Raw genomic sequence first — 27,807 nt, 5'->3', positions numbered from 1 at the left:
CTACTGCTCTGTTGGGCGCTTACCAGTTAAAATGAACTGAATTAAAAAAAATTGCACCTGATAAATGATGTGCACCTAGCATTTTTGGTTGTTGATAGGTTTTATTGATAGATTGTGGACCAACGTTTGTACAATCTGGAGTCTAATTTTCTTTTGCATGAATCCAAAATCAACTTAAAGAAATATAGATGAATCACTTGAAATTTTATAAAAGGGCTAAATGGACTGGTCAAAGTAAATGTTAAAAATAAAACAGCAATATTTAAAACAATGATTAAAAAATTATTAATGAATATTGTACACGAAAATAAAAAAATTTGATCAGTGAAAAACTTATTTTCCCCAATAATGCAACGAATGAACGTAAAAGGATCTGCTATTAGTTCAGTATATCAGCCACCAAAATTACACTATATGAAATGCTCTGTATCAAAGGTATGAGTGTTTTGATGATTGCTTACATTCCACTAATAATGACAAATGGGCAGACAATGACAAACCGTATGATCTAAAAAGGAATCAACTGAATATATGTCAATTATAATATTGTTGTGCCACATGTATATTGGTTTATATACACACACATATGAGATTGGGTTTAGTTGATTAATCTTACCACCAGAAAACAGGACACTTCTGTTTTCATATTATTAACCCAAAACCACAAAAAAATACAATGGAGAGGATTTAACAAATGATCCACCATACATTTTCACTTGAGCTATCCGAATAAACATTTTGAAAAACTGATAAGACTGACTTTTCCCAAAAAGTCCCAAAATTACATCATGTTTGTCTGAAGTGTGTGTTTGTGAAAATCATGTTTTCATCATTGCAACATACAGTATTTTCATAATTGTACAACTAAGAACTACAAAAGTGCCTCTGAAAATCAAAATGACACCATTATTAACAGTTATCTATAACAAATGAGAAGAGGTCAGTGAGTATCCAGTGTCTAAAGAGAAACTACTATCACATTGTAAACATTTAAATGAAAAACAGCCCTGTCTTAATAAATGGCAACCCATGAGGCCATTTATTAGGTAGCTAAACTTGGCATCATGTCTTTTGACTATCACGCAAATCTTTTATTTTGTTGTCACATCTAGAACGTTCTAGAATTGCAATTAACAAAATTCATATTTAAATACTTTTGCCGTCATTCTAGCTCCATATACTCTCACATCAGCAGCTGCTGAGATCAAGTGTACATCTCAACCACTGACCATCATGCTATAAATGCTTATCCTTCCAAAACATTTCTTCTCCATTAGATCTCTTTGATTCTTTCATTTTAAAACTACAAACCTGGTACCCCAAGATAACAAGTGCATTCAATAAACTGGACTGACCAGCATCATTTAAGCCACTTTACCCTTTTCACCATTTGGGACCAAATGCCCAGAAAACCTACTACAACAAATAAAATACTTCAATCTACTGTCACTTTTCAGGAAAAATGTAGACATGGATGAATCCTAACCAGTGAATTCTTGAAAACGAATCGGGACAGTAGCTGCAAATATGAGATATGTTGTTTGGAAATTACCAACATGAGATCGAATACTGGCATGACAGACTAAGATTTCAACCATTTTGTAATCAAATGTAAGACCTTTCTGTTGTTTAGCGATTTACAAAAGATTATGGATATGCAAAAACAGCATGCACAGCAAACACTAAACTAACATTAATATTAGTCAAATGGCCCCTTCTGTTGCTGTTGTCAACAAAACATCTTCATTTGTTTTAGTTTATTTCACATAAGCCTAAGACTCCTCTGTATTTTAAGATCATTAATAAGACATGCTCATGCAATAATTCAACCAACTCATATAAACAGCAAAACACAGCAGAATGAAAGGGCCAAACATTACCACAACATTATTACAAACACATCCTTTCTCTTTAAACACCAGTTATTATTCCACGACACAATAGTAAAATGTAGTTGCATTCTGTAAACCTTGTGTTTGGCTATAGGAGAGGACAATAGCATGCAATTATTCGTGAAAAATGAAGAAAAAAAAAAAAATGGTTAAGAAACAAGTACATTTCCATTTGAAAAGTGTTCTGATCTTTTATCACATAAATCAAGTTTCCATCTGGATGCTAAAAAGGCTGGTAAGGCAATTCTCTTTCATTCTAACATGGTGCCATTAATGTGCTGAAATAAAAATAGTGGTGCCAATAGTGGTTGCTGTAGGAGTTCAGTCTGTAAGAAAAGGTATAAAAACATTGAGAATTGTGCCGATGTTTCTGTGTCTGTTGTGGTGGTTATCCGACACTGAAGAGAGAGTTTTGATTGATGCTATAAGTGCCGTTACTGCTCATACAGTCCTGCTGAAGAGCTTCAAAGTAAGATGCTTGCACAGGTTTATGACACTGCAGCACACACCGAGCATCTTCTGTCTTAAACCACTCCCTCTTCCTACCTGTGGGCAAAAAACATCAGAGAATCAGGAAATAAAATGTCACCTTGGCATTGCGGAAATGCTCAGTGCACACTGCGTCAGAATGAACATAACTGGCACTACGGTTGGCATTATGCAACAATAAATGTTTCAAACACTACAGTGATGTCTCACATGACCTCATCACATTGCATGTTTAATTCAGTGAGTGGCATAAATAAATAAATATTATATATGCTCTTCAATCCAAGTTATTCAATTAAATATACATACATGTTTATTTATTTGATATTATGGGTGTTTCTTCAACTTCGGGCACTTTTAACACTGTGGAAGACTCATCAAAATGATTTTTGTCATTTTTTTCTTAAATAAAATTCCCAGCACATAAATTCTGTTTTGAGTTCAATAGAATTCTGTACTGGAAATGACACTGATGGAAATTGTATTTTTAATGTTTTTGAAATAAAACAGCAGACTTTTTGAATTGCTAAGGCTAATTTATAGTAAATGTTTTATGTTACCTGAATACACAAATAAATTATATTTTCTCTTTTTTCTGAAATTCAGCAAAATTATATCTTGAAGGGAAATGACGCACAATTAAAAATATTCTGCTCAAGTAATTATGGTTAAAAAGTACACTAACTTGTACTCCCAAACTTAGAAAAAAAACTCCCAAACACCGGTATTTCCGCAGGTTGGATGCTAGGTGATACTATGGGACAATTCTCGGTAAACATGGTTGGCGTTAAACTTACACAATAAAGCAAGACACCTTGATTTCAAACTTTGAACTTTATTTTTATTTATTTTAACTAAAAGTTCAAAAGAAACTGGAAAATAATATGGGCATTTAAATGTGTTGTTAAACTTTTTGAGTTGTGAATATCTCTCTGGCAAAGAAGCTTCATCCATGCATTCTCTACCCGTCGGGTATTTTGTTATCCAGGAAAATATATCATGTGTGTGAATAAATTAGTTTTGTTCCCTCCTTCGCGATATATATATCCAATTACATCGGAAACCTCGGGGCTGAGGGATTAGTGAATATTCTTGCTTTATTGATTTTGCATTGAAAAATTAAATAATTAAAAAAAACTTAAAATCAAAACACATTTCTAAATTCAAATTGCACTCCAAACAAAACGAAAAAGCAAATAATTAAATAATAAAGTGTGTCAACGTGCAAATTATTTGTAATATAAATAATGATAATTTGATAATAATAATAGTCTAATAATAATAATTTATTAGATTAGTGGGAAAACGAGACAAATATCGTCATGACATGGTCAAAGGCAACAGCTATTGGTGATCACTCTGACCATCATTGATCCAGAGATCGTCATCTGTTGGCACAATGCGAATGTGCCTTTCTCTCTATAAATTAACTAAATGTTCAGTCGCTTGCTGATTTTTCCGACACATTCAGAATCATTACCGCTTTTCCAGGTGTCGCTGCAGCTCACTTCGTGCGTGCGCTTGTAAAATGTACAGTATCTCACAAATGTGAGTACACCCCTCACATTTTTGTAAATATTTGATTATCTTTTCATGTGACAACACTGAAGAAATGACACTTTGCTACAATGTAAAGTAGTGAGTGTACAGCTTGTATAACAGTATACATTTGCTGTCCCCTCAAAATAACTCAACACACAGCCATTAATATCTAAACCGCTGGCAACAAAAGTGAGTACACCCCCTAAGTGAAAATGTCCAAATTGGGCCCAAAGTGTCAATATTTTGTGTGGCCACCATTACTTTCCAGCACTGCTTTAACCCTCTTGGGCTTGGAGTTCACCAGAGCTTCACAGGTTGCCACTGAAGTCCTCTTCCACACCTCCATAATGACATCACGGAGCTGGTGGATGTTAGAGACCTTGTGCTCCTCCATCTTCCGTTTGAGGATTCCCCACAGATGCTCAATAGGGTTTAGGTCTGGAGACATGATTGGCAAGTCCATCACCTTCACCCTCAGCTTCTTTAGCAAGGCAGTGGTCGTCTTGGAGGCGTGTTTGGGGTCGTTATCATGCTACCCTGCGGCCCAGTCTCCGAAGGGTGGGGATCATGCTCTGCTTCAGTATGTCACAGTACATGTTAGCATTCATGGTTCCCTCAGTGAACTGTAGCTCCCCAGTGCCGGCAGCACTCATGCAGCCCCAGACCATGACACTCCCACCACCATGCTTTACTGTAGGCAAGACACACTTGTCTTTGTACTCTTCACCTTGATTCCGCCACACACGCTTTGACACCATCTGAACCAAATAAGTTTATCTTGGTCTCATCAGACCACAGGGCATGGTTCCAGTAATCCATGTCCTTAGTCTGCTTGTCTTCAGCAAACAGTTTGCGGGCTTTCTTGTGCATCATCTTTAGAAGAGGCTTCCTTCTGGGACGACAGCCATGCAGACCAATTTGATGCATTGTGGCGTACGGTCTGAGCACTGACAGGCTGACCCCCCCCCACCCCTTCAACCTCTGCAGCAATGCTGGCAGCACTCATACATCTATTTCCCAAAAACCTCTGGATATGATGCTGAGCATGTGCATGGCGAGCCCTGTTCTGAGTGGAACCTGTCCTGTTAAACCGCTGTATGATCTTGGCCACCGTGCTGCAGCTCATTGTCAGGGTCTTGGTAATCTTCTTATAGCCTAGGCCATCTTTATGTAGAGCAACAATTATTTTTTTCAGATCCTCAGAGAGTTCTTTGCCATGAGGTGCCATAATGAACTTCCAGTGACCAGTATGAGGGAGTGTGAGAGCGATGACACCAAATTTAACACACCTGCTCCCCATTCACACCTGAGACCTCATAACACTAACGAGTCACATGACACCGGGTAGGGAAAATGGCCAATTGGGCCCAATGAGAAACATTCTTTCTCAGCCCTGGAACTCAAAACCATTTTTTGATACTAGTGTTTTTCCTTGATGCCTAAACACAGCCAATCACCAACACTTTTAGATTTGGGCACATCTAGCATGCTACACGCTTATGACTGACGTTGACTAGATTAACCCCTTAGTTTGGTACCGAACGACAAGACATTTTTCGATACTCGGTTGTTTAGAAGCAATTCGGTCGGTGCCTAAAATGTATCCAACTCGATACCCAGCCCTAGCCAAGACCTCAGAAAGAAATTAATTGTGGATCTCCAAAAGTCTGGTTCATCTTCCAATTTCCAAATGCCAGAAGGTACCATGTTAATCTACACAAACAATAGTACTCAAGTATAAACACCATGGGACCACGCAGCCATCATACCGGTCAGGAAGGAGACGCATTCTGTCTCCAAAAGATGAACATAGTTTGTTTCGAAAAGTGTAAATCAATCCCAGAACAACAGCAAAGGACCTTGTGAAGATGCTGGAGGAAACAGGTACACAAGTATCTATATCCACAGTAAAACAAGTCCTATATTGACATAACCTGAAAGGCTGCTCAGTCAGGAAGAAGCCACTGCTCCAAAATGCCAGAACAAATCCAGTTTGGAAGTGCACATTGGGACAAAGATATTACTTTTTGGAAAAATGTCCTCTGGTCTGATGAAACAAAATTTTAACTGTTTGGCCATTATGACCATCATTATGTTTGGAGGAAAAAGGGTGAGGCCTGCAAGGCAAAGAACACCATCCCAACCGTGAAGTATGGGGGTGGCAGCATCATGTACTGGGGGTGCTTTGCTGCAGGAGGTACTGGTGCACTTCACAAAATAGATGACATCATCCATCCATCCATCCATCCATCCATCTTCAACCGCTTATCCGAAGTCGGGTCGCGGGGGCAGCTGCTCCAGCAGGGGGCCCCAAACTTCCCTATCCCGAGCCACATTAACCAGCTCTGACTGGGGGACCCCGAGGCGTTCCCAGGCCAGTGTGGAGATGTAATCTCTCCACCTAGTCCTGGGTCTTCCCCGAGGCCTCCTCCCAGCTGGACGTGCCTGAAACACCTCCCTAGGGAGGCGGCCAGGGGGCATCCTTACCAGATGCCCAAACCACCTCAACTGACTCCTTTCGATGCAAAGGAGCAGCGGCTCTACTCCGAGCTCCTCACGGATGACTGAGCTCCTCACCCTATCTCTAAGGGAGAAGCCCGCCACCCTTCTGAGGAAGCCCATTTCGGCCACTTGTACTCGCGACAGATGACATCATGAGGAAGGAAAATTATATGGATATATTGAAGCAAAAGTCAAGACATCAGACAGTAAGTTAAAGCTTGGACACAAATGGGTCTTCCAAATGGACAATGACCCAAAGCATACCTCCAAAATTGTGGCAAAATGGCCTAAGGACAACAAAGTCAAGGTATTGAAGTGGCCATCACAAAGCCCTGACCTCAATCCTATAGAAAATATGTGGGTAGAACTGAAAAAGCATGTGCGAGCAAGGAGGCCTACAAACCTGACCAGTTCTGTCTGGAGGAATGGGCCACAATTCCAACAACTTATTGTGAGAATTTTGTGAAAGGCTACACAAAACGTTTGACCCAAGTTAAACAATTTAAAGGCAATGCTACCAAATACTAACAAAATGTTTGTAAACTTCTGACCCACTGGGAATGTGATGAAAGAAATAAAAGCTGAAATAAATTATTCTCTCTACTATTATTCTGACATTTCACATTCTTAAAATAAATTAGTGATCCTAACTGACCTAAGACAGGGACTTTTTTCTTTGATTAAATGTCAGGAATTGTGAAAAACAGAGTTTAAATGTATTTGGTAAAGGTGTTTGTAAACTTCTGACTTCAACAGTAAATATGTTAAAACTCATGGCTGTAACCACTCCCTAGTTTATTCGTCACACTGGAAATAAAGGGTCAAGTAAAGCCCACTGCATTGCTTGATACAGTTAGTTGTGTGAGTTGCAAAGGGATAGTTCAGCAAAAAATGAAAATTCTCTCATCATTTACTCACCCTCATGATATACCAGATGTGTATGACTTTCTCTCTTCACCAGAACACATTTGAAGAAAAATAGGAAGATATCTTTGTTCAGTAGGTCCTTAAAATGCAAGTGAATGGACATTTCTCTTTTGAAGTTCCAAAAATCACAGACAATCAGAATAAACGGCATCCATACGACTCCAGTCTTCTAAAGCGATACAATCGCTAATATATATTTACGTCAGGGTTTCTGCAGGTATCATCAAATCTAATTTAATGCTTTTTAATGCCTTTTTTAATGGCATTTAAAAAAAAAAATTATGCCATACACGACCCATGACTAACCACGTATACACACACACACACACACATATATACTGTATATACATACACACATATACATATATATACAGTATATATGATGCAATGATATACTGAATTAGAAATGGCTCAGGAGACAGCTTAAAATGTCAACATTTCTTTGCAGATATGTCAAAATTAATTTAACATAGTACCAAACAACTAGATACTGAATGCTATAGGCATATTGAAAAATCAGGTCATGACTGGAAAAAAGACATTATGGTTGTTTGTGTAAATTGTACCGCCATCGAATACACGTGACCTCCTTCAACTATAACCCCAAATTCTATCAGTCTGGACAGTGAAGGAAAAACTCTGAACTTTTTAAGGCTGGAAATTAATTTATGCAAAATTCAAGTGCTATAGAAATTACACAGTTTTAACTTTGTGTAAATAAGAGAATTAATCCATTGTGCCTTAGTTGCTCACTTTTAGTTCCAACTCTGACTCAACATATTTCAATTCATTGCATTTGTCCTTGTATCTCCTCAGGGTATTCGATTTTGTAATTATTTGAGCCATGAGTGTGTTAGATTTGTTTTTGGCCTGCTCGGCTAGTTGACCGACATCATTCTGAAGGCTGGTGCACATCTCCATCAACACCTCCCTTTTCTTTTTCAGTTCTTCCAGCTCAACTTCCAAAGCTTTTCTCTTAAGTCCACACATGGCACCCTCACTCTTCCTCCTCTCTTCATCAAGGCAGATCATGTATATGGTCCTGGCTGAGGCTACATTGTTAATCGCAGAAATCAGTTTATTTTTGAAGTATGGGGAAGTCCACATTTTAAAATGTAGCTGGTTTTGTCCTTTCCACAGGTGAAATATTTAGCTATTTGCGAATCAGGAAACATTCCCTGGAACAACTCAGAAACACCTTCATTTGATGCGTATGAGTGTTGCTGCACGCTCTGGTGTCTGAAACGTCTGCCTGCAGAGTCGCATTCGAACCAAATGCTACTCAAAGGTCGATCGATTTTCCTTCGGTAGTGGCTCCGCAGGAAGCGGTGGTCACTACAGCAGCAGTTGTGGTGTTTGTGGTGGTAGTAGTAGTTGCTGAAGAGTTTACTTTGTCGGTCACGGCGAAGTAACTAGAGATTGTTAATTGCTGTCTGCCTTTTAAAGCCGATTTGTGGCCATCGGGCTGTATGTGAGATTTAACGGCTCCATGTTGACAACCAACGGGCTGCAACCATGTCCTACATTCTTTGTCTTCTAGCCACTTTTGCTGGAATTTGCACTTCCCCATTTCTTTTCGACTTTACTAAATTTACTTTCTCTGTTCTAACACCTCCAGGTCTCAGCCCGCCGCTGTCCAAACATCCGGCGTTACGGCAATTTTGCACCGGCCGGAGGCAATTACCAAACTGGTTCTGCGTGGTTCTCACACCAATGAACATATTTTTGCGACAGCAAATCGAAGTTATTAATTATGAAGGTTATATTCAAGATAAATTGGTAATATTATTTTTTCAAAACTATCTATATTTTTAATGCATGTAAGAATAACATTTAATGCTTTTTAATGCTATTTAAGGCCTTAATTTTTGCAAAATCCATTTAATGACTTTTAATGCTTTTCAATGCCCCGTGAAAACCCTGCAAGTACTTTTTTTTTTAACTCTAAATCAAATCCGTTCAGCAGTGACGTAATCGCATTGGCATTTGAAACACGCAAGAACTGACACATGTGAGTCACAGCTGGAAGAGCAACACTGTTTACAAGTGAGGAGGAGGAACACTGTAAATTAGCTCGGTTGGTTTTGGTTTAGATCTGTATTTGTTTCTTTACTCACAATGATGTTTTTGTGTGCTTATCCTGGATGTCTCAACCAAGTGGAGAACTTGAGATTACCTCGGTTATCCATGGCAACATGGATATGTCACACAAGAGACCCCCTCATGAACCTTACCCTCACATTGGATTGTAGTAAAAAAGTACTTAAATATTGATCTTTTTCACACCAAAAGAAATTGTATCGCTTTAGAAGACATTAATTTAACCACTGGAGTCATATCGATGACGTTTATGCTGACTGTCTGTGATTTTTGGAGCTTCAAAAGAGAAATGTCCATTCACTCGCATTTTAAGGACCTACTGAGCGGAGATATTTTTCTATTTTTCATCAAATGTGTTCTGCTGAAGAAAGATAGTCATACACACCTGGGATATCATGAGGGTGAGTAAATGATTAGAGAATTTTCATTTTTGGGTAGACTATACCTTTAATATCATCTGCCTTTGGAATTTTTAAATACGTATCTGCTATAAATTGACTTAATTATTCGCTAACTAATATTTTCAAATGATGAGGTTGCTGCCATTTTGTTTCTTTTAAATGATGTCAAATTGGAGTCTGAGCTTTCATAACATTTACAAGCTTGCAATTTGTGTTCAACAAAGACGTAAATAGTTTATACTAGTTAGAAACTTGCAATTACAGTAATTCTGTGAAGGCTGAAAAATAGTAGCACAAGCTCACCAATGTTTTCTACTGTACCGGTACTCTTACCGATGTTCACTGAATCTTCCCAGTCTTCCAGCACTTCAGTTACGATGAGAACATAGACGTACGTCCTGTGCTTTCGATCTCGGTTCTGAATAACCAAAATAAATTACTTAACGTAACATTTTATCATCACAACTGTGAGTTTAAGTAACAGTATCACAGGAAATGCTCAATGGATTTAATATTCACATTTCATTCAGTGACAATTTCTTTTTTTACTCACTTTTGCAGACATTACAATTCAGAAATACTCACCTCAAAAATGCCTACCAACCTTCCTAACATGCCTTTTACTCCTGCCTGTGGAAATGAAATAATAATAATAAATACAGCATGAAAAACTGAATTCAGGACGTTTATAATGTCCTCTGGTTTCAGCAGAGAAAAATGGCTTGATAAATGAATAATCGTATTTATTTATGTACACTACTAGACACAAGTTTGGACACGATTGACAGAATTTATGTTTCTCATTATCTTAAAAACCTTTCGATCTAAAGGCTTATTCTTTAATGACTATATAAGCATAAATTGTGCACACAAATCTCTTTATAAACATTTTAAATGTTAACATTTTGGTAACACTTTAAAATAAGGTTCCATTTGTTAGCTTTTGTAAATAGGTATTATGAACTAACAACGAACAATATATTTTTAATTATTATATTTTTACAGCATTTATTTATCTTGTTTACACACAAGAATATTTATTATCTAGTTTAATGTTTAACTATCTAATCTTAACATGCAACTTTTGATTTAAAAATGTTTAAATATGTAGAAATATAAATTAACAATAACCAAGATTGTGTTGTAAAAGTATTATTCATAGTTAGTTCAAGCTAACATATGTTGTTAGTTAGTGTTAACAAATACAACCTTATTGTAGTTAAAAACACTTTATTTTGACCAACAAGTAATATTCAGCCAACAAGTGTCCAGTGTACTGGTTACTTAGGAGACCTGGCTGGAGTCACTCAGCACACCCTGAATTCGAACTCGCGACACCAGGTGTGGTAGCCATTGTCTTTATTGGTTGAAAATAATGGCCGTTTCACTTCGGAATTTATTTAGCGATAACAATCGCTAAATAAATTGCCTGTACATTTTCCCACTTATTATATGGCTACCTAGAAAATAAATAAATAACTTGATATGAAATATTGATTAGCGTTGTTAGAGCCATGAACAACGCTGATTAGGGAAAACTGCCCTGCACCAACATCAATTACAAGACTTTTCACATCTTCACATTAACACCTTTACTAATCACTGTAAACTGTAACATACTTTTTTCAGTACAACTGTGGAAGATATAGCTAAGAACAAAACACATAGAGCACACACTCTCCTGTAGTGGGTATGTAAGTATTTTGGATTGAAAGACTTGCTTGACTGTTGTACTGATGACTGTTGTCACTGTATTGATTTTGTCATTCCACAAGCCAATGATCTGTCATCAAACGATTAATGATCACATGTATGTGATTCTATTCTTTCTATTCTTTATTTTTCGGTGTAATATTTTGTTGTGGATATCCCAATGTGGATACTGGATTTGCACATTTCAGATAGCTCAATAAAATATTCAAATTATATTATTTCAATTGTGAGATAATAAACGTAATTGATTTTGTAAAATAGGCACATCAAATCATAATATCGTTTGCAGGCCACTGAATCAAATAAAAATCACATTGTGCCAGACTTTGAGGTATCGGCAAACATCAGATCGCTGGCTAAGCGAATCGATACAAGATTGCATCGTGAAGAAATGTGATTTACACCCCTAGTTCCTACAGCTGTCACTTGAACGTTAATGGTGGACTGCATGTCTGGCAATATCTTTATGATCACAGATGAGACATATTGCCAGTACAACTAAGATTTCATTCTAATTTGATAAGGAATCAGTTTTCTTGCAGCTACTCTGCTGTTGAGAGCATTTTATACAGTATTAGAGGTAGATCCGTATATCAGTTTTACTGATTAACCAGTGCTGATAGTTACTTTTTAGAACTACTGTTATCGCCAAAAAACTCCATGGCAATAGATACAGGTAGTTTTTCATGATTTCAAAATAAGAGTCTCCAGTGTGTTTTGGGCTTGTTTGTACTTAAGTTCCACATTATGCACCAAATTAGGGATGCACCGATACCACTTTTTCCCCCCAAAAAAAGTGGTATCGGCCGATACCTATCCGATACCAGTGTTGATTTTTTGCATAATCAGTTTAGAATATCTTTGCATTATTGTGTGGAACTCATTATTGGAGTACTCTTTAATATGTAAAGAAACACAAACCTCTAACTAAACATTATTTCAATGTAAATTTATAGCTTATTAAGAAAAACATTAACTAGTATACTGGATAATGTAGCAGCAAAATTAACAGTAATTCCAGTCTTATAGTCTAGTGTATAGAAAAAAAACTAGTGTTTTATTTTTGCCTTTCTTTCTTTCTTTTTTTTTTTTTTAAAAATATTCAACTTACATCTGGACTTCAGATCTCTTTTTTTGTTCAATTTAGTTGTAAGACATCAGTCCAATTTTCATTCACACAGTTATTTTTTTAAACCCATTCAATTTAAATATTGTTATAAATTGTAATCAAATACTAATGATGATAATAATAATAAAAAGTTATTAATATTATTGACTTATAATTTTAAATACAACAGTAATACATTTAAGTCGTGCAATTTTTAAAACCTCACACTTTCATTTTGACATTCCATCAAAACTCTTGTCTTGTAAGTGAGTCTGTTTGAAGGCAAATTCAAAGTAGTTTCTTATTCAAAAATGCACCTCCGATGCCATTGTAAATGCATATTGTAAGTGAACCGAACTTTTGAGCATCTACATCTGAGATATTATTCGTGAGTAGCGCTCAAATACCCTACAAATGAAATTCTGCAGGGGCGAGTGTTTTAATATGAACTGTAGCCATGCTCATTGAATCATACCATTAACAAGATGAATGATCTATCAATGTATGAATTAAACTCAGAGCGCCTACATGCATTCATGTATCACTATTATTAAAATCATGTATGTGGTTACAAACAAATCATACAGAACAGTAAACTCGCTCACAGAAACTTCTCCTGTCTTGCCTACAATCAACGTCATTGTCTCACAGGAGATGGATGACACAAGCTCCACAACGTCTTCACCTCTATTGGTTGTCGCAGCTGAAAGTAGCTTCACATTTGTATTAAGTAAAATAAAATAAGTCATCGCTGGACATGCCCATATACACTCACCTAAAGGATTATTAGGAACACCTGTTCAATTTCTCATTAATGCAATTATCTAATCAACCAATCACATGGCAGTAGCTTCAATGCATTTAGGGGTGTGGTCCTGGTCAAGACAATCTCCTGAACTCCAAACTGAATGTCAGAATGGGAAAGAAAGGTGATTTAAGCAATTTTGAGCGTGGCATGGTTGTTGGTGCCAGGCGGGCGGTCTGAGTATTTCACAATCTGCTCAGTTACTGGGATTTTCATGCACAACCATTTCTAGGGTTTACAAAGAATGGTGTGAAAAGGGAAAAACATCCAGTATCGCGGCAGTCCTGTGGGCTGAAAATGCCTTGTTGATGCTAGAGGTCAGAGGAGAATGGGTCGACTGATTCAAGCTGATAGAAGAGCAACTTTGCCTGAAATAACCACTCGTTACAACCGAGGTATGCAGCAAAGCATTTGTGAAGCCACAACACGCACAACCTTGAGGCGGATGGTTACAACAGCAGAAGACCCCACCGGCTACCACTCATCTCCACTACATATAGGAAAAAGAGGCTACAATTTGCAAGAGCTCACCAAAATTGGACAGTTGAAGACTGGAAAAATGTTGCCTGGTCTGATGAGTCTCGATTTCTGTTGAGACATTCAGATGGTAGAGTCAGAATTTGGCGTAAACAGAATGAGAACATGGATCCATCATGCCTTGTTACCACTGTGCAGGCTGGTGGTGGTGGTGTAATGGTGTGGGGGATGTTTTCTTTGCACATTTTAGGCCCCTTAGTGCCAATTGGGCATCGTTTAAATGCCACGGCCTAACTGAGCATTGTTTCTGACCATGTCCATCCCTTTATGGCCACCATGTACCCATCCTCTGATGGCTACTTCCAGCAGGATAATGCACCATGTCACAAAGCTCGAATCATTTCAAATTGGTTTCTTGAACATGACAATGAGTTCACTGTACTAAAATGGCCCCCACAGTCACCAGATCTCAACCCAATAGAGCATCTTTTGGATGTGGTGGAATGGGAGCTTTGTGCCCTGGATGTGCATCCCACAAATCTCCATCAACTGCAAGATGCTATCCTATCAATATGGGCCAACATTTCTAAAGAATGCTTTCAGCACCTTGTTGAATCAATGCCACGTAGAATTAAGGCAGTTCTGAAGGCGAAAGGGGGTCAAACACAGTATTAGTATGGTGTTCCTAATAATCCTTTAGGTGAGTGTATATATATTTATTAGGGAAATGGGAGACTAGTCGACCAAACAGTTCAGATGCTAGTCGAAACGAATTACTGTTGGTTCATATTTTTCTCCATTAAACTGTTCAACATATTTAAACATTTACGTTTGGTTTTAAATTTGTACAGATGCTGTGCTTAAATTACTGTCATATTAATGTTACCGTAATTTCCGGACTATAAGCCGCAACTTTTTTCCCACGCTTTGAACCTCGCGGCATAAACAACGACGCGGCTAATATATGGATTTTTCCCGCTTTCAAATTTTATAAAAAAAAAAAAAAAAAACATTCTGTGACGTGCTCAGTTGTTAGGCGGCATGAAGCTATCATTAGACCAATGAAATTGCCGAACGGGTTAAGGTCAAACAACTTTTTTGTTTACTGTTTAGATTAAATCGAGCGCGCTCAAACTTCCCATCATTCTGATTACGGTAGTCATTTTGTCACCCTCAAGACACGGAGAAATGCATATGATGCTGCTTTCAAGTTGAAGGCGATTGATCTGGCTGTTGGAAAAGGAAATAGAGCTGCTGCATGGGAGCTTGGTCTTAATGAGTCGATGATAAGACGTTGGAAACAGCATGCGTGAGGAATTGACTCAGTGCAAAAAGACAACTAAAGCTGAGGCTGGCTATTCAACTCCGACACCGAAGGAGATGACTTCAGTGGTTTCAGTGCACAGGACGAGGAAGATAGTGACCAATGTCTTTCTTGCTAGGCTACTGTTTACTGCTAATTTTTTATTTTTTGTTACAAGCCGTGTGTGGCAGCGGGGGCGCGGTCAAGCGCCCGTCCGGGAGAGAAAAGCGGTAAGGGCACTTACACCTGCGCTAATGTCTAACACCTGTGTCTAATTTCAGTAAGCGTGGGGAGAGCGGCATAAAAAGGCAGCAGAGAGTGTGAGTGTGTGAGTGAGTGAGTGAGTGAGTGAGTGAGTGAGTGACAGACACACGTCAGTCTAGTGTTGGCGCATAGAAGACCAAGAATTGAGAAACTTTATAAAATTGATTGTAAACATTGCTGTGGCCATTAAAAGCCTTACCTGGAACGTCAAGTGCCCTACTTCACGTGTCCTTCTTGGGAAAACTGTCACACTGGCACCAGTGTGACAGTTTTCAGCACTTGCAAGCGCCCTTACCGCTTTTCTCTCCCGGACGGGCGCTTGACCATGCCCCCGCTGCCACACCGTGTTTCGTAAAGCCTATTTATTTTTGTTACAAGCCGTGTTTCGTTAAAGCCTGTGTAAAGTTCATTTGTTTCAATGTACCGGTAGGCACCTGCGGCTTATAGACAGGTGCGGCTTATTTATGTTCAAAATAATATTTTTTTTTTAATTCAGTGGGCGCGGCTTATATTCAGGTGCGCTCAATAGTCTGGAAATTACGGTACACATTTTACAAATATTATTTTTATAAAAAATAAAAAAAAGAGGATATCTGGAGCAGATACAAGTTTCATTTCACCTCAGGCTGCACGTGTTCTTCCCTCCCTCACTCATGGCATGCGCACTCCTCGCAAGGAAAATGTTCTCTAGCTAGACAAGCAAACTCAGCAAAGTAGATATGAAATCACTTCGGTGGTGGTGCGGGAAGCGGATTTCAAAAATGTTGGGTTACAAGTTATTATGGATGTAATATAATTTTTTCACATACGAGTCTTCTTTAAATCTGTGCGTGCTTGTAAGTTATTTTCCTGCCGAGCGGGCATTTTCAAGTGCAGGATAGCCACCTCAGGTGAGTCAAGTCCCGTCTTTCACTGGACCATGCTGACATGTTATTTTTGCATATCAAATGTATGCTTTTGAGTAAATATCCTAGAAAATGAAAATGTTTTAGGCTAGGTATGCCATTTTTTTTATCTGCTGATAAAGAAGGCTATTTTCAAGTAGGTGCTGACTGCTTAATGGGTTAAACTGTCTTTTATTGTGTGCACATCATGTTTAGAATATATTAGGTTTATTGTAGGCCACATCACAGGCCTATTTTTTCAATCCTATGGCTTTTTTAATTTTTTTTTTTACAGTAACTGTTATTGGTTAATATTGTTACAGAAGTCATATCAGATCAATGGCTAATGCACGTTGTGAAATACAAACAACTTTTCAGCGCATTTTAACCTCTGGAAGATTTGGCTTACCTGTTATTTATTTTCAACAATGTCCTGACTGTTTTAATATGTCAAGTTATTTTTACTTGGTAAATTTCATTTAGAACAGGCTATTAGGGTTGCTCTATTGGTCCTGCACCATTTATTAAATTGTTTTCAATAAATATGCCTGTTAAATATTCACTAACGTTGATTCAGTGAATGCATGTCATGCTCTAGATTTAATTTACAATGATCATAATGCAAGCCGAGCATGTTGCAGATAAATTCCCCTTTTCAGCTGAATTTAGCATCAGATTTGGAATTAAGTATTTTAAACGGGTTGCATTTTTTACCGTTTTCTGAAAGTTGGTTCCTTTTTAGACATTTACATTTTTGGTTTAACCCTCTGGGGTCTGAGGGTGTTTTGGGCCCTGGAGAAGTTTTGACATACTGAAATACTGTAAATATTGCCTGCATTTGTGCTTTTATTAGTTGCTTAAAAACACATTATTGGCTAAAGTCTGATAACACTGTATTCAGCACAAACTGGGCTACAATAATATGTGAGCAACATGTGTGTACATGTTTGTATTTTTGAGAAAATAACATTTATGCATGGTTTTTGAAAATAAATAAATTTTAAGTCATTGAAATAAGGTCATATAACACATACTAAACGTTTGTCCACAAGACTTTTGAGAACTGGATATTGTAACCTAGAGTTTTTGCTACAAAATTATGTGAAAAACATCCTGATCACTCATTCATACAAAACAATATACTTATATTACAATAATACTAATTTAACTTTTGTAAAACACTTTTAGTGTTAGAAAGGTCATATGCGAGGAGGCGTGAACTATCATGAATATTGATGTAATTCACACCTGAGGAGACAAAAGACCCCTCCCCTGGGCCTATCAGTGAGGAATGTGACCGAAAGAGAATGAATGTGAGGAGACTTAAATGATCAAAATCAAGTTTTAAGTTAAAAGTAATCTGACTATACATTTTCTTTACATAAAGACTTTATTTAATTTTAGACCTACACTACCGTTTAAAAGAATTCTCTTCTGCTCACCAAGACTGCATTTATTTGATCAAAAACACAGTAAAAACAGTGATATCTACGATATCTAGCTATGAAATCGGACATCAGAAGACTACAGAGGACAGTTCGGACTGCTGAGAGGATTATTGGTTGCCCCCTGCCCTGCCTTCAAGAACTATACACTTCCAGAGTGAGGAAAAAGGCTGGTAAAATCACTCTGGACCCCACTAACCCAGCCCACTACCTTTTTGAACTGTTGCCTTCTGGCCGACGCTTCAGAGCTCTGAGCACCAGAACAGTCAGACACAGGAACAGTTTTTTCCCTCAGGCGATCCATCTCATGAACAGTTAAAATTGCCCCATTGAGCAATAATTATGTACAATACACAGTTAAGTCTATTTATATTATCCAACATATCTAATTATACAATATTACATACATTGCAATGTACATATACTGTATTTTTGTTCTTTATATAATGGATTTGTAATAGATTTGCACTACGTGTGTAGTGTACGTACCGTAATTTCCGGACTATAAGCCGCAACTTTTTTCCCACGCATTGAACCTCGCGGCTTATACAATGAAGCGGCTAATATATGGATTTTTCCCGCTTTCAAATTTTATAAAAAAATAAAAAATATTCTGTGGCGTGCTCAGTTTTTCGGCAGCGTGAAGCTTTCATTAGACCAATGAAATTGCCGAGCGGGTTAAGGTCAAAACAACTTTTTTGTTTACTGTTTAGATTAAATCGAAGCGCTCAAACTTCCCATCATTCTGATTACGGTAGTAATTTTGTCACCCTCACCATGGCAAAGACATGGAGAAATGCATATGATGCAGCTTTCAAGTTGAAGGCGATTGATCTGGCTGTTGAAAAGGAAATAGATCTGCTGCACGGGAGCTTGGTTTAATGAGTCGATGATAAGACGTTGGAAACAGCAGCTTGAGGAATTGACTCAGTGCAAAAAGACAAAATCTGAGGCTATTCAACTCCGACACCGAAGGAGATGACTTCAGTGGTTTCAGTGCACAGGACGAGGAAGATAGTGACCAATTACTTTCTTGGTAGGCTACTATTTACTGCAAATGTTTTATTACAAGCCGTGTGTGGCAGCGGGGGCGTGGTCAAGCGCCCGTCCGGGAGAGAAAAGCTGTAAGGGCGCTTACACCTGCGCCAGATTATGTCTAACACCGGTGTCTAATTTCAAGTGCCCTGCTTCACGTGTCCTTGGGAAAACTGTCACACGGGCACCAGTGTGACAGTTTTCAGCAGGGCACTTGACGTTCCAGGTAAGGCTTTTAATGGCCACAGCAATGTTTACAATCAATTTTATAAAGTTTCTCAATTCTTCTATCGCCAACACTAGACTGGCGTGTGTCACTCTATCAGCTCTGTGGCTGCTGCCTTTTTATGCCGCTCTCCCCATGCTTACTGAAATTAGACACCGGTGTTAGACATAATTTAGCTAAGGTGTAAGCGCCCTTACCGCTTTTCTCCCGGACGGGCGCTTGACCACGCCCCGCTGCCACACCGTGTTTCGTTAAAGCCTATTTATTTTTGTTACAAGCCGTGTTTCGTTAAAGCCTGAGTAAAGTTCATTTGTTTCAATGTACGGTAGGCACCTGCGCTTATAGACAGGTGCGGCTTATTTATGTTTAAAATGATATTTTATTTAAAAATCAGTGGGTGCGGCTTATATTCAGGTGCGCTCAATAGTCCGGAAATTACGGTAGGTATGTCTGAAGGTGTGTGTCTGAGTGTATGTACGTATATGTATAATTATTTATTTGTATTCTTTATTTTTTTTTATTTTATTATCTATGTCTTGTTGCTGTTTTCGTATTGTTGAATACCTGTAGCTCCTGCACCAATACAAATTCCTTGTATGTGTAAGCATACTTGGCAATAAAGCTGATTCTGATATTGTGAACTATTTTTACAATTTAAAAGAACATATATTTGAATATATTGTAATGCAATTTGTGATCAAAGCTGAATTTTCAGCATCATTACTTCTGTCTTCAGTGTCACATGATCCTTAAGAAATCATTATAATATGCTGATTTTCTAATATGGGCATATTTAAAGTGCATTTTACTCATTTAACCTGAACACATATTTGCAAGTACAAGCTTCTCTGATGATAATGAGGCAGCATAAACACTAGATAAAATATAATCTAAACATTCATATTATTTTTATATCAAATTACATATCATATTTATATCATACAGCATACAATTTAAATAACTGCTTTAGCCAAAACAGCATTTAAATGTAACTAAAACTTGCTTATTAGGACATATTTCAAATTTCAATACTCTGAATCCTGGCTGGCAAGTCTGGAAACAGTCCCACTAGTAAAATATGTCCAGCTCTTCTTCTGAGGAAAATTGTAACTCTTTGTCACTATCCAGGAGTTTTCTCACTTGTGTATCGTGCTGTCTTTCAAACGCATAGAAAAGTGAAGGAACTTTGTTTTTATGGCACAGTCGGGGGCGTTCACCATTTGCATTGATCGCACATTACCGTATGAATAGCACCCTTTGCCCGTGGGTGTGATCACATTTTTGCAACGTGTATCAGATATATGCTCACAAACCCAGAGACTGCTGACAGCTCACCCTTTTTATTTTCTTTATTTTACAAAAGCACAAGGTTTTGTTGTTATTGTGAGTGTACACAAATAAAAGTAGACCCTTTATAGTCTCTAATGATGTCTTACACTTATCTGTATGCCACAAAATGACAGAGAATTTTATGTTGTTTCTGCTGTAATGGCGAAAATATTCCATACATCACTAATATATATATATATATATATATATATATATGCAGAAAAATGTGTTTTAAAAAAAGGCCTACCTCTTCGCACACCTCCCTGACAGCAGCAACACTGGGCTCTTCCTCTGGCTCCATCCCTCCTCCAGGAACAATCCATCTATCAGGATGACTGCTGCTGCTCACCAACAAAACCTAACACACAGAATAAACACATGCATCAGGCCAGACTGGCATCAGTGTTTTGGTGTGCACAGAAGGACAAAGAGCATTCACACTGTCCCACTCTTCCCATTCTTTGACTCATCTCCACTGTGCATGAAGTTACAATGAAACAGTTCTTCTCACACTACTACATGACCTATCAGCAGTACTGTAATGAAAAGGATGTGAAGGGAGTTAGGAGAGTTCCCTGGGGAGACCAAAGACAGGTGGAAATGAACTGATAGCAGAAACCTCCCAATCTGGCACACAAGCAGTCAGATCAGTGTCTGTTGGCAAAATCTGTTATACATCAGGCTCAGCTCATACCGGCTCCATCCCTGTAGCCCAGGGGTTCCCAATACGTCGATCGCGATCTACCAGTCGATCGCAAAGGCAATGCTGGTAGATCGCACAAAATGTAAATGTACTTTATATCTATTTTTATTAAAATTTAACTAATGTCTTTCCTTCTTTTAGTTTCTGTCTGACTTGCACTTGACGAGTAAATATTGACCAGGCGAGGTTTTGTTTATTCAGTTGCCATGACAACTAGGTTTGCGCATTTGTGCCTTCCAAGGACTTCTGAGAACAGGGCGCGAAATTGCGATGCTACTGCCCGGATTAGGCAAAACTGTCTGATTCCATTCAGTGCAAGTCATCAGAATAAGGTAAATGCCCTGGCTATTGTAATCTATTGTGCTGTAGGTGTTTTGGGTTTAGTTTTAAAACTGAATATCAACATTGAACATTATTATATATTTTTCTATTAATTAGAAGATGAATTCCATGTAGGAATACGTGCAGTAGTCCCAACAAGCATTTTCTTTTTTTAAATGAAACTGTGTTTTTTTAGTTGGTAGATCTTATTGAGTTGGTCATTTAAAAGTAGATCATCACACAAAAAAGTGTGGGCACCCCTGTTGTAGCCAGTTTCCAGCCCATTTATATCTAGTGATGGTCCTCATTTGTCAGTTTTTCTTGTTGCTCATTTGAATACAACAGCACTAGTTCTTCTTTATTAAAGACATGAAGGACCTGCTGAACAAGGCAACGTCCTTCATGTCCTTTGTGATCGAAATGTTTCCAGTACTGCATCCCAAAGACTACACCACATCAGACACGAAACATGTTAGATTCCCAGTCTGTCCCTTGCACTTCATCCTAAAATATCACCTCAACAGTCCAACAAGTCCTGTATGGTAGAGTGGTCAGACAGAAGCCACTCCTCAGTAAAAGGCACATGACTGCCTGCCTGGAGTTTGCCAAAAGGCACCTGAAGTACTCTCAGACCATGAGAAACAAAATTCTCTGGTCTGATGAAACAAAGATGGAACTCTTTGGCCTGAATGGCAAGAGTCATGTCTGAAGGAAACCTGGCACCACTCATCACCTGGCCAATACCATCCCAACAGTGAAGCATGTTGGTGGCAGCATCATGCTGTGGGGATGTTATTCAGCGGCAGGAACTGGGAGACTAGTCAGGATCGAGGGAAAGATGAATGCAGCAATGTACAGAGACATCCTTGATGAAAACCTGCTCCAGAGTGCTCTGGACCTCAGAATGAGCCGAAGGTTCATCTTCCAACAGGACAACGACCCTAAGCACACAGCCAAGACAAAAAAGGAGTGGCTACGGGACAACTCTGTGAATGTCCTTGAGTGGCCCAGCCAGAGCCCAGACTTGAACCCGATTGATCATCTCTGGCGAGATCTTAAAATGGCTGTGTACCGACTCTCCCCATCCAACCTGATGGCGCTTGAGAGGTCCTGCAAAGAAGAATGGGAGTAACTGCCCAAAAATAGGAGTGCCAAAGCTTGTAGAATCATACTCAAAAAGACTTGAGGCTGTAATTGGTGTCAAATGTGCTTCAACAAAGTATTAAGCAAAGGCTGTGAATACTTATGTACATGTGATTTATTTTTTTTTACATTTGCAAAGATTTCAAACAAACTTCTTTCACGCTGTCATTATGGGGTATTGTTTGTAGAATTTTTAGGAAAATAGTGAGTTTAATCCATTGTGGAATAAGGCTGTAACATTAAAAAATTTTGAAAAAGTGAAGCGTTGTGAATACTTTCTAGATGCACTGTAAGGTCTCACAGCTGAAAATGCATATACAAGCTAAAACCCAGCCATGAGGTCAAAGGAACTGCCTGCAGAGCTCAGAGACAGGATTGTGTCGAGGCACAGATCTGGGAAAACAACAAATTTGGCTGCAGTTTGGAAAAAAGTTTGGAACAACCAGGACTCTTCATAGAGCTGGCCGTCCAGCCAAACTGAACAATCGGGGGAGAAGGACCTTGGTAAGAGAGGTGACCAAGAACCTGATGGTAACTCTGGTTGAGCTCCAAAGATCATGTGTGGAGATGGAAGAAACAAGCAGAAGGACAGCTATTACTGCAACACTCCACCGATCAAGGCTTTACGGCACAGTGGCCAGATGGCAGCCACTCCTTAGTGCAAGACACATGAAAAAGCACTTAAAGGCTCTCAGACTGTGAGAAACAAGATAATCTGTTTTGATGAAACGAAGATGGAATAGTTTGGATTAAATTCCAAGAGTCATGTATGGAGGAAAATAAGCACCGCTCATTACCTGCACAATACCATCCCAACGGTGAAGCATGGTGGTGATTTAATCATGCTGTGCGCGTGTTTTTCTGTGGAAGGGACTGGGGGACTAGTCAGGGTTGAAGGAAAGCTGAACGCAGCAAAATACAGAGATATCCTTAATGAAAACCTGGTCCAGAGTGCTCAGGACCTCAGACTGGGCCGAAGGTTCACCTTCAAACAGGACAATAACCCTAAGCACACAGCCAAGACAACACAAGAGTGGCTTAGGGACAACTCTGTGAATGTCCTAGAGTGGCCCAGCCAGAGCCTAGACTGCTCAATCGAACATCTTTGGAGAGACCTGAGAATGGCTGTCCACCGGCAGTCCCTATGCAACCTGACAGAGCTTGAGAGGATCTGCAGTGAAGAATGGCAGAAAATCCCCAAATCTAGATATGCAAAGCTTGCATCATACCCAAAAATACTTGAGGCGGCCGTATTCGCTGCCAAAGGTGATTTGACTAAGTACTGAGTTAAGGGTCTGAATACTTATTTCTAGTGCTGCACGATAAATCATATCGCAATCGCGAGACCGGGAGAGATATAAAGTTCTACCGGGTGATGCGCACTCTAACACGGAGACGCTCGTCTCTCACCCCGCTGTCTGCAGCACAACGAAGTAGCATCATTGATGAGATCATCATGATAAGATCAATCTTATGTGAAAAATAACACTAAAATGACAACAACAATAAAATGTGTGTGTGTGTTTGTATATATATATATATATATTGGTTTTGTATATACAAGATTGACAAATGCTTATCAATAATACTCTTATGGCTAAAGTGTTTACAGTGTTCAGTGGCTAAAATATCAATATGACTAAATGTTACTTAAATATGACTAAAATGTCAACAGTTTTCATTTACTAAAACTACATTAAAAAGCCCAGTAAGCCAAACAAAGCACAATTACAGATGTGTTGGCGAGTGTCACGCCATATGACAAGTCTTCACAGAGATATAAAGAGACATGATGCACTGTTAGCAAAGTGGGATTTCAGAAAATTATCTACACACTGGACGAGAGGTACCAGCGATAAGTAGAACTTTTTAGAAAGAGGATTTGGAAATACCAGTTGGTCATTTAAAAAAAGAAACACACACACACAAAAAAAACACAACAGCAACAACAACAACAGTTTTAGTGGTTCGAGTGAACCACACTTTTATATCCAGTTTCCTTTTCAAAAGAGTTTATAGAAAGTACATGTTACATCCTGCTTAAATGTCCCTGTTTGTTTGGACAATCTTATTTTCATGAAAATTTGTATGTTCTTATTTATGGTTCCATTTTATTTAGGTGTAATATTGAGAAATAACAAGTTTGCAGTATTGCGAAGATGTTATTATTTAATTTTGTAAAAAATATTATTTTAATTTGAAAACACTGCATTTATAGTTGTTGTTGTTGCTAGTTTGTATGTTTGAGTTGAGAAAAACACATTTCAGCATTATCAGTAATCTATTTGTGCATTTTCCTTGATAACCAAGCAAGTTGAGTCATGATACCATTTATTTATTATATCGCAATCACATATCGCAATATTAGCTCAATAATCGCAATATGACATTTTCCCCAAATCGTGCGGCCCTACTTATTTCAATGTGATATTTCAGTTTTTTCTTTTTAATAAATTTGCAGTTATCAAATATCTGTTTTTCGCTTTGTCCTTATGGGGTATGGAGTGTAGAAAAAAAGGTTTAAAGCATAAGGCTGCAACACAACAAAATGTTGAAAAAAAATAAGGGGTCAGTCACTGTGTTTTTGACAATCCTGAAAGCTGGTCTGGTATAAATTGGGGATACAACCAACATGATCACACAAGAGGTCGACATGTTGTTTGTGATACTTCGGGTACCTTAGGACCAGCCACATTATGCCAACTCGCCAACAAACGTCATCTCCCATCAGACGTTTCTGCATCAGCTCCAATGTGTTTACCTTCCCCTTTGGCACAATTCAGAAGAGAAAATTGCATTTTCCCCTCTAACATTAAATTTTTACTCCACTGATGGTAAGGTTTATGTTTGGGATGAAGAGTACAGTTTATAAAACATGCATTCCTCTTCACTGTATTACTGCCTTTGCTGCAGAAAACAATTCACTTCACAACTCACTTTTGGCAACCCTCTGTGGACATTATACCTGGAAAATAAACGAGGTTGATTCTAGTTTGCAAGCTCCTCGCCCAAATGTATTTACATTTTAACATATTTCATGTGGGGGTAATTTTGCTCATCTACCCGCAACAGACGGGTGACCTTTAAGACGTCTCGGAGTGACATATGACAAGAAATGACTGACTATTGGAAACAAAGACACGCACTTGAAGAAACACAATTTATTATATTTTATTATACAAGAACAAACAAAAGAAAAGCCATCAATACTAGTGTCTGATTCACTGATTGTTCAGAGGTATGCAGAGCAAGTCTGTCTTGTGGAACAGGCGCATGTAAAGCGTTATCACTATTTTGTCCTCTGTTTCATTCGTCTAAAACTATTTGGAAGAATAATGTTGTCTATGAGAATGCTGCAAATGATCTCTGATCATCTCAGGAGTGTGTAAATTTAGTTTGCTTTATTTCCACTCAGCTGGCATGCATTGTGAACGCAACTCTGCGGGTTCAGTAATATATATATATATATATATATATATCTATATCTTTGTATTAAAGAAACAAAGACGAAAGTGATTAAATAAACAAATAATACAAGCACGTTTACATTGAACCTAAAATTTGGACCACTCTCCACCGGCAAAATTTCCAATAATGGGCATATGAGCGTCAGAACTGGACCATGGAGCAATGGAAGAAGGTGGCCTTGTCTGATGTGGACGGCCAGATGCGTGTGCGTCGTTTACCTTCAGAAGAGATGGCAGCAGGATGCACTATGGGAAGAGGCCACGCCGGTGGAGACAATGTGATGCTCTGAGTAATGTTCTACTGGGAAACCTTAGGTCCTGGCATTCTTGTGGATGTTACTTTGACACGTAAACCTACCTAAAGATTGTTGCAGACCACGTACACCCCTTCATGGCAATGGTATTCCCTGATGGCAGTGGCCTCTTTCAGCAGGATAAAGTACCCTGCCACACTGCAAATATTGTCCAGGAATGGTTTGAGGAACATGACAAAGAGTTCAAGGTGTTGACTTGGCCTCCAAATTCACCAGATCTAAATGTGATTGAGCATCTATTGGATGTGCTGGACCAACCAGTGTGTCCAATCCATGGAGGCTCCACCTCACAATTTACAGGACTTAAAGGATCTGCTGCTAACGTCTTGGTGCCAGATATCACAGGACAACTTCAGAGGTCTTGTGGAGTTCATGCCTTGACGGGTTAGAGCTGGGTTAGAGCTGTTTTGGTGGCATGAGGTGGACCTACACAATATTATCTTAATAATACCTCAATCTTGATGGTTACACCACATGACAATTAAACCCATTAAATAAATGCTTTTGTAGAAATGTCTATAAAATCTATATTTTATATATATATATACACACACACATAAATAAAAGATTGAAACCAAATTAGCCACAAAGATTACATTTCCACGAACATGTGTGAACACGTATATTTTTTGCTAGATTTTTAAAAAGATTTTTCCTTTTCACCTCGGATAACCTTATTTATCAAGGGCTATTAGCCACCACTTTCGTCAAAAACAGGGACATTAAACAATATGACAGAAACTACATGTTTCCAAGGTCCTTAATCATTAACCTTTTTATGTGCCAATGTGTTTACATGGTACTCAAAAGTACTTTAAAGTATACCACAGTAGTAGCATACTACATGTACATTTTTTGTTAATAAAAACCATGATATTATCATTATACCATAGTATTATTTCACTGTTTGAGGGAGATCATATTATAATATTTTAGGGTTCCTCTGGTAAGTTTTACTAAGGGTTACTTTACCCACTCCATAATACAAAGCAAATGAGCCGCTAACGTGTAAGTACCGATACAACACCATTCAAACTCAAATCCATGCTGAACTCGTAACATAACTTTATTTCCTCATATATTTACAGTAAATGTATTGAAGGCGAAAAAAAGCGAGTAATGAAAGCTGTCTGACCTCCTCCTCGCGCTCACTCCTGAAGCACAGGCAGGCCGCGCGCTTTTTATAGCCGTCTCTGTCAAACGTGCGAGTCTGGTTCGACTTCAGCTTGATCATCGCGCTGGACAGATGAAAGATCTCAACTGCTGTCAACTCTGCTGCCTCTCACTCCAATTCCGCACCTACAAACCCTTCTACAACCCTTTTGCTATAATAAATACACCCTCCGTCGCTTCATTTTGAGAGCCTAGTGAGCCTGTCGCGCACAGAAGCCATTACCCTGAGCTTTGTAGTGATGTG

At 38.5% G+C, this 27,807-nt stretch overlaps 1 protein-coding gene across 2 annotated transcripts; it reads right to left on the bottom strand.

The window, feature by feature from the left end:
* Positions 1-90: 90 nt before the first annotated feature.
* Positions 91-27,807, bottom strand: LOC127629137 (diphosphoinositol polyphosphate phosphohydrolase 1-like). 2 transcript variants are annotated; one of them, XM_052106218.1, is made up of 5 exons: positions 27,526-27,807; positions 20,690-20,800; positions 10,439-10,483; positions 10,157-10,271; positions 91-2,438 (listed from the first exon to the last, which is right to left on the bottom strand). In XM_052106218.1, exons 1-5 carry the CDS (start codon positions 27,622-27,624, stop codon positions 2,281-2,283), a joined length of 528 nt encoding a protein of 175 aa, XP_051962178.1. In that variant the 5' UTR covers positions 27,625-27,807; the 3' UTR covers positions 91-2,280. The 2 variants fall into 2 exon arrangements, with proteins under 2 accessions (XP_051962178.1, XP_051962179.1); XM_052106219.1 differs by having other exon boundaries at positions 10,187-10,271.

The sequence above is a fragment of the Xyrauchen texanus genome, chromosome 35 (assembly GCF_025860055.1).
Source record: "Xyrauchen texanus isolate HMW12.3.18 chromosome 35, RBS_HiC_50CHRs, whole genome shotgun sequence".
Lineage (NCBI taxonomy): Eukaryota > Metazoa > Chordata > Actinopteri > Cypriniformes > Catostomidae > Xyrauchen > Xyrauchen texanus.
Note: the sequence above shows the minus strand (reverse complement) of the source record. Positions and strands in the feature narration are given on the sequence as shown.

What these genes read in the sequence shown, in the direction of transcription:
- LOC127629137 (XM_052106218.1), bottom strand. Translation starts at nt 27,624, where the DNA reads ATGATCAAGCTGAAGTCGAACCAGACTCGCACGTTTGACAGAGACGGC. An exon ending in GGAGTGAGCGCGAGGAGGAG is followed by an intron (nt 20,801 to 27,525) that starts GTCAGACAGCTT and finishes TCTGTGTGTTAG; the next exon opens with GTTTTGTTGGTGAGCAGCAG. An exon ending in GGTTGGTAGGCATTTTTGAG is followed by an intron (nt 10,272 to 10,438) that starts GTGAGTATTTCT and finishes TTGGTTATTCAG; the next exon opens with AACCGAGATCGAAAGCACAG.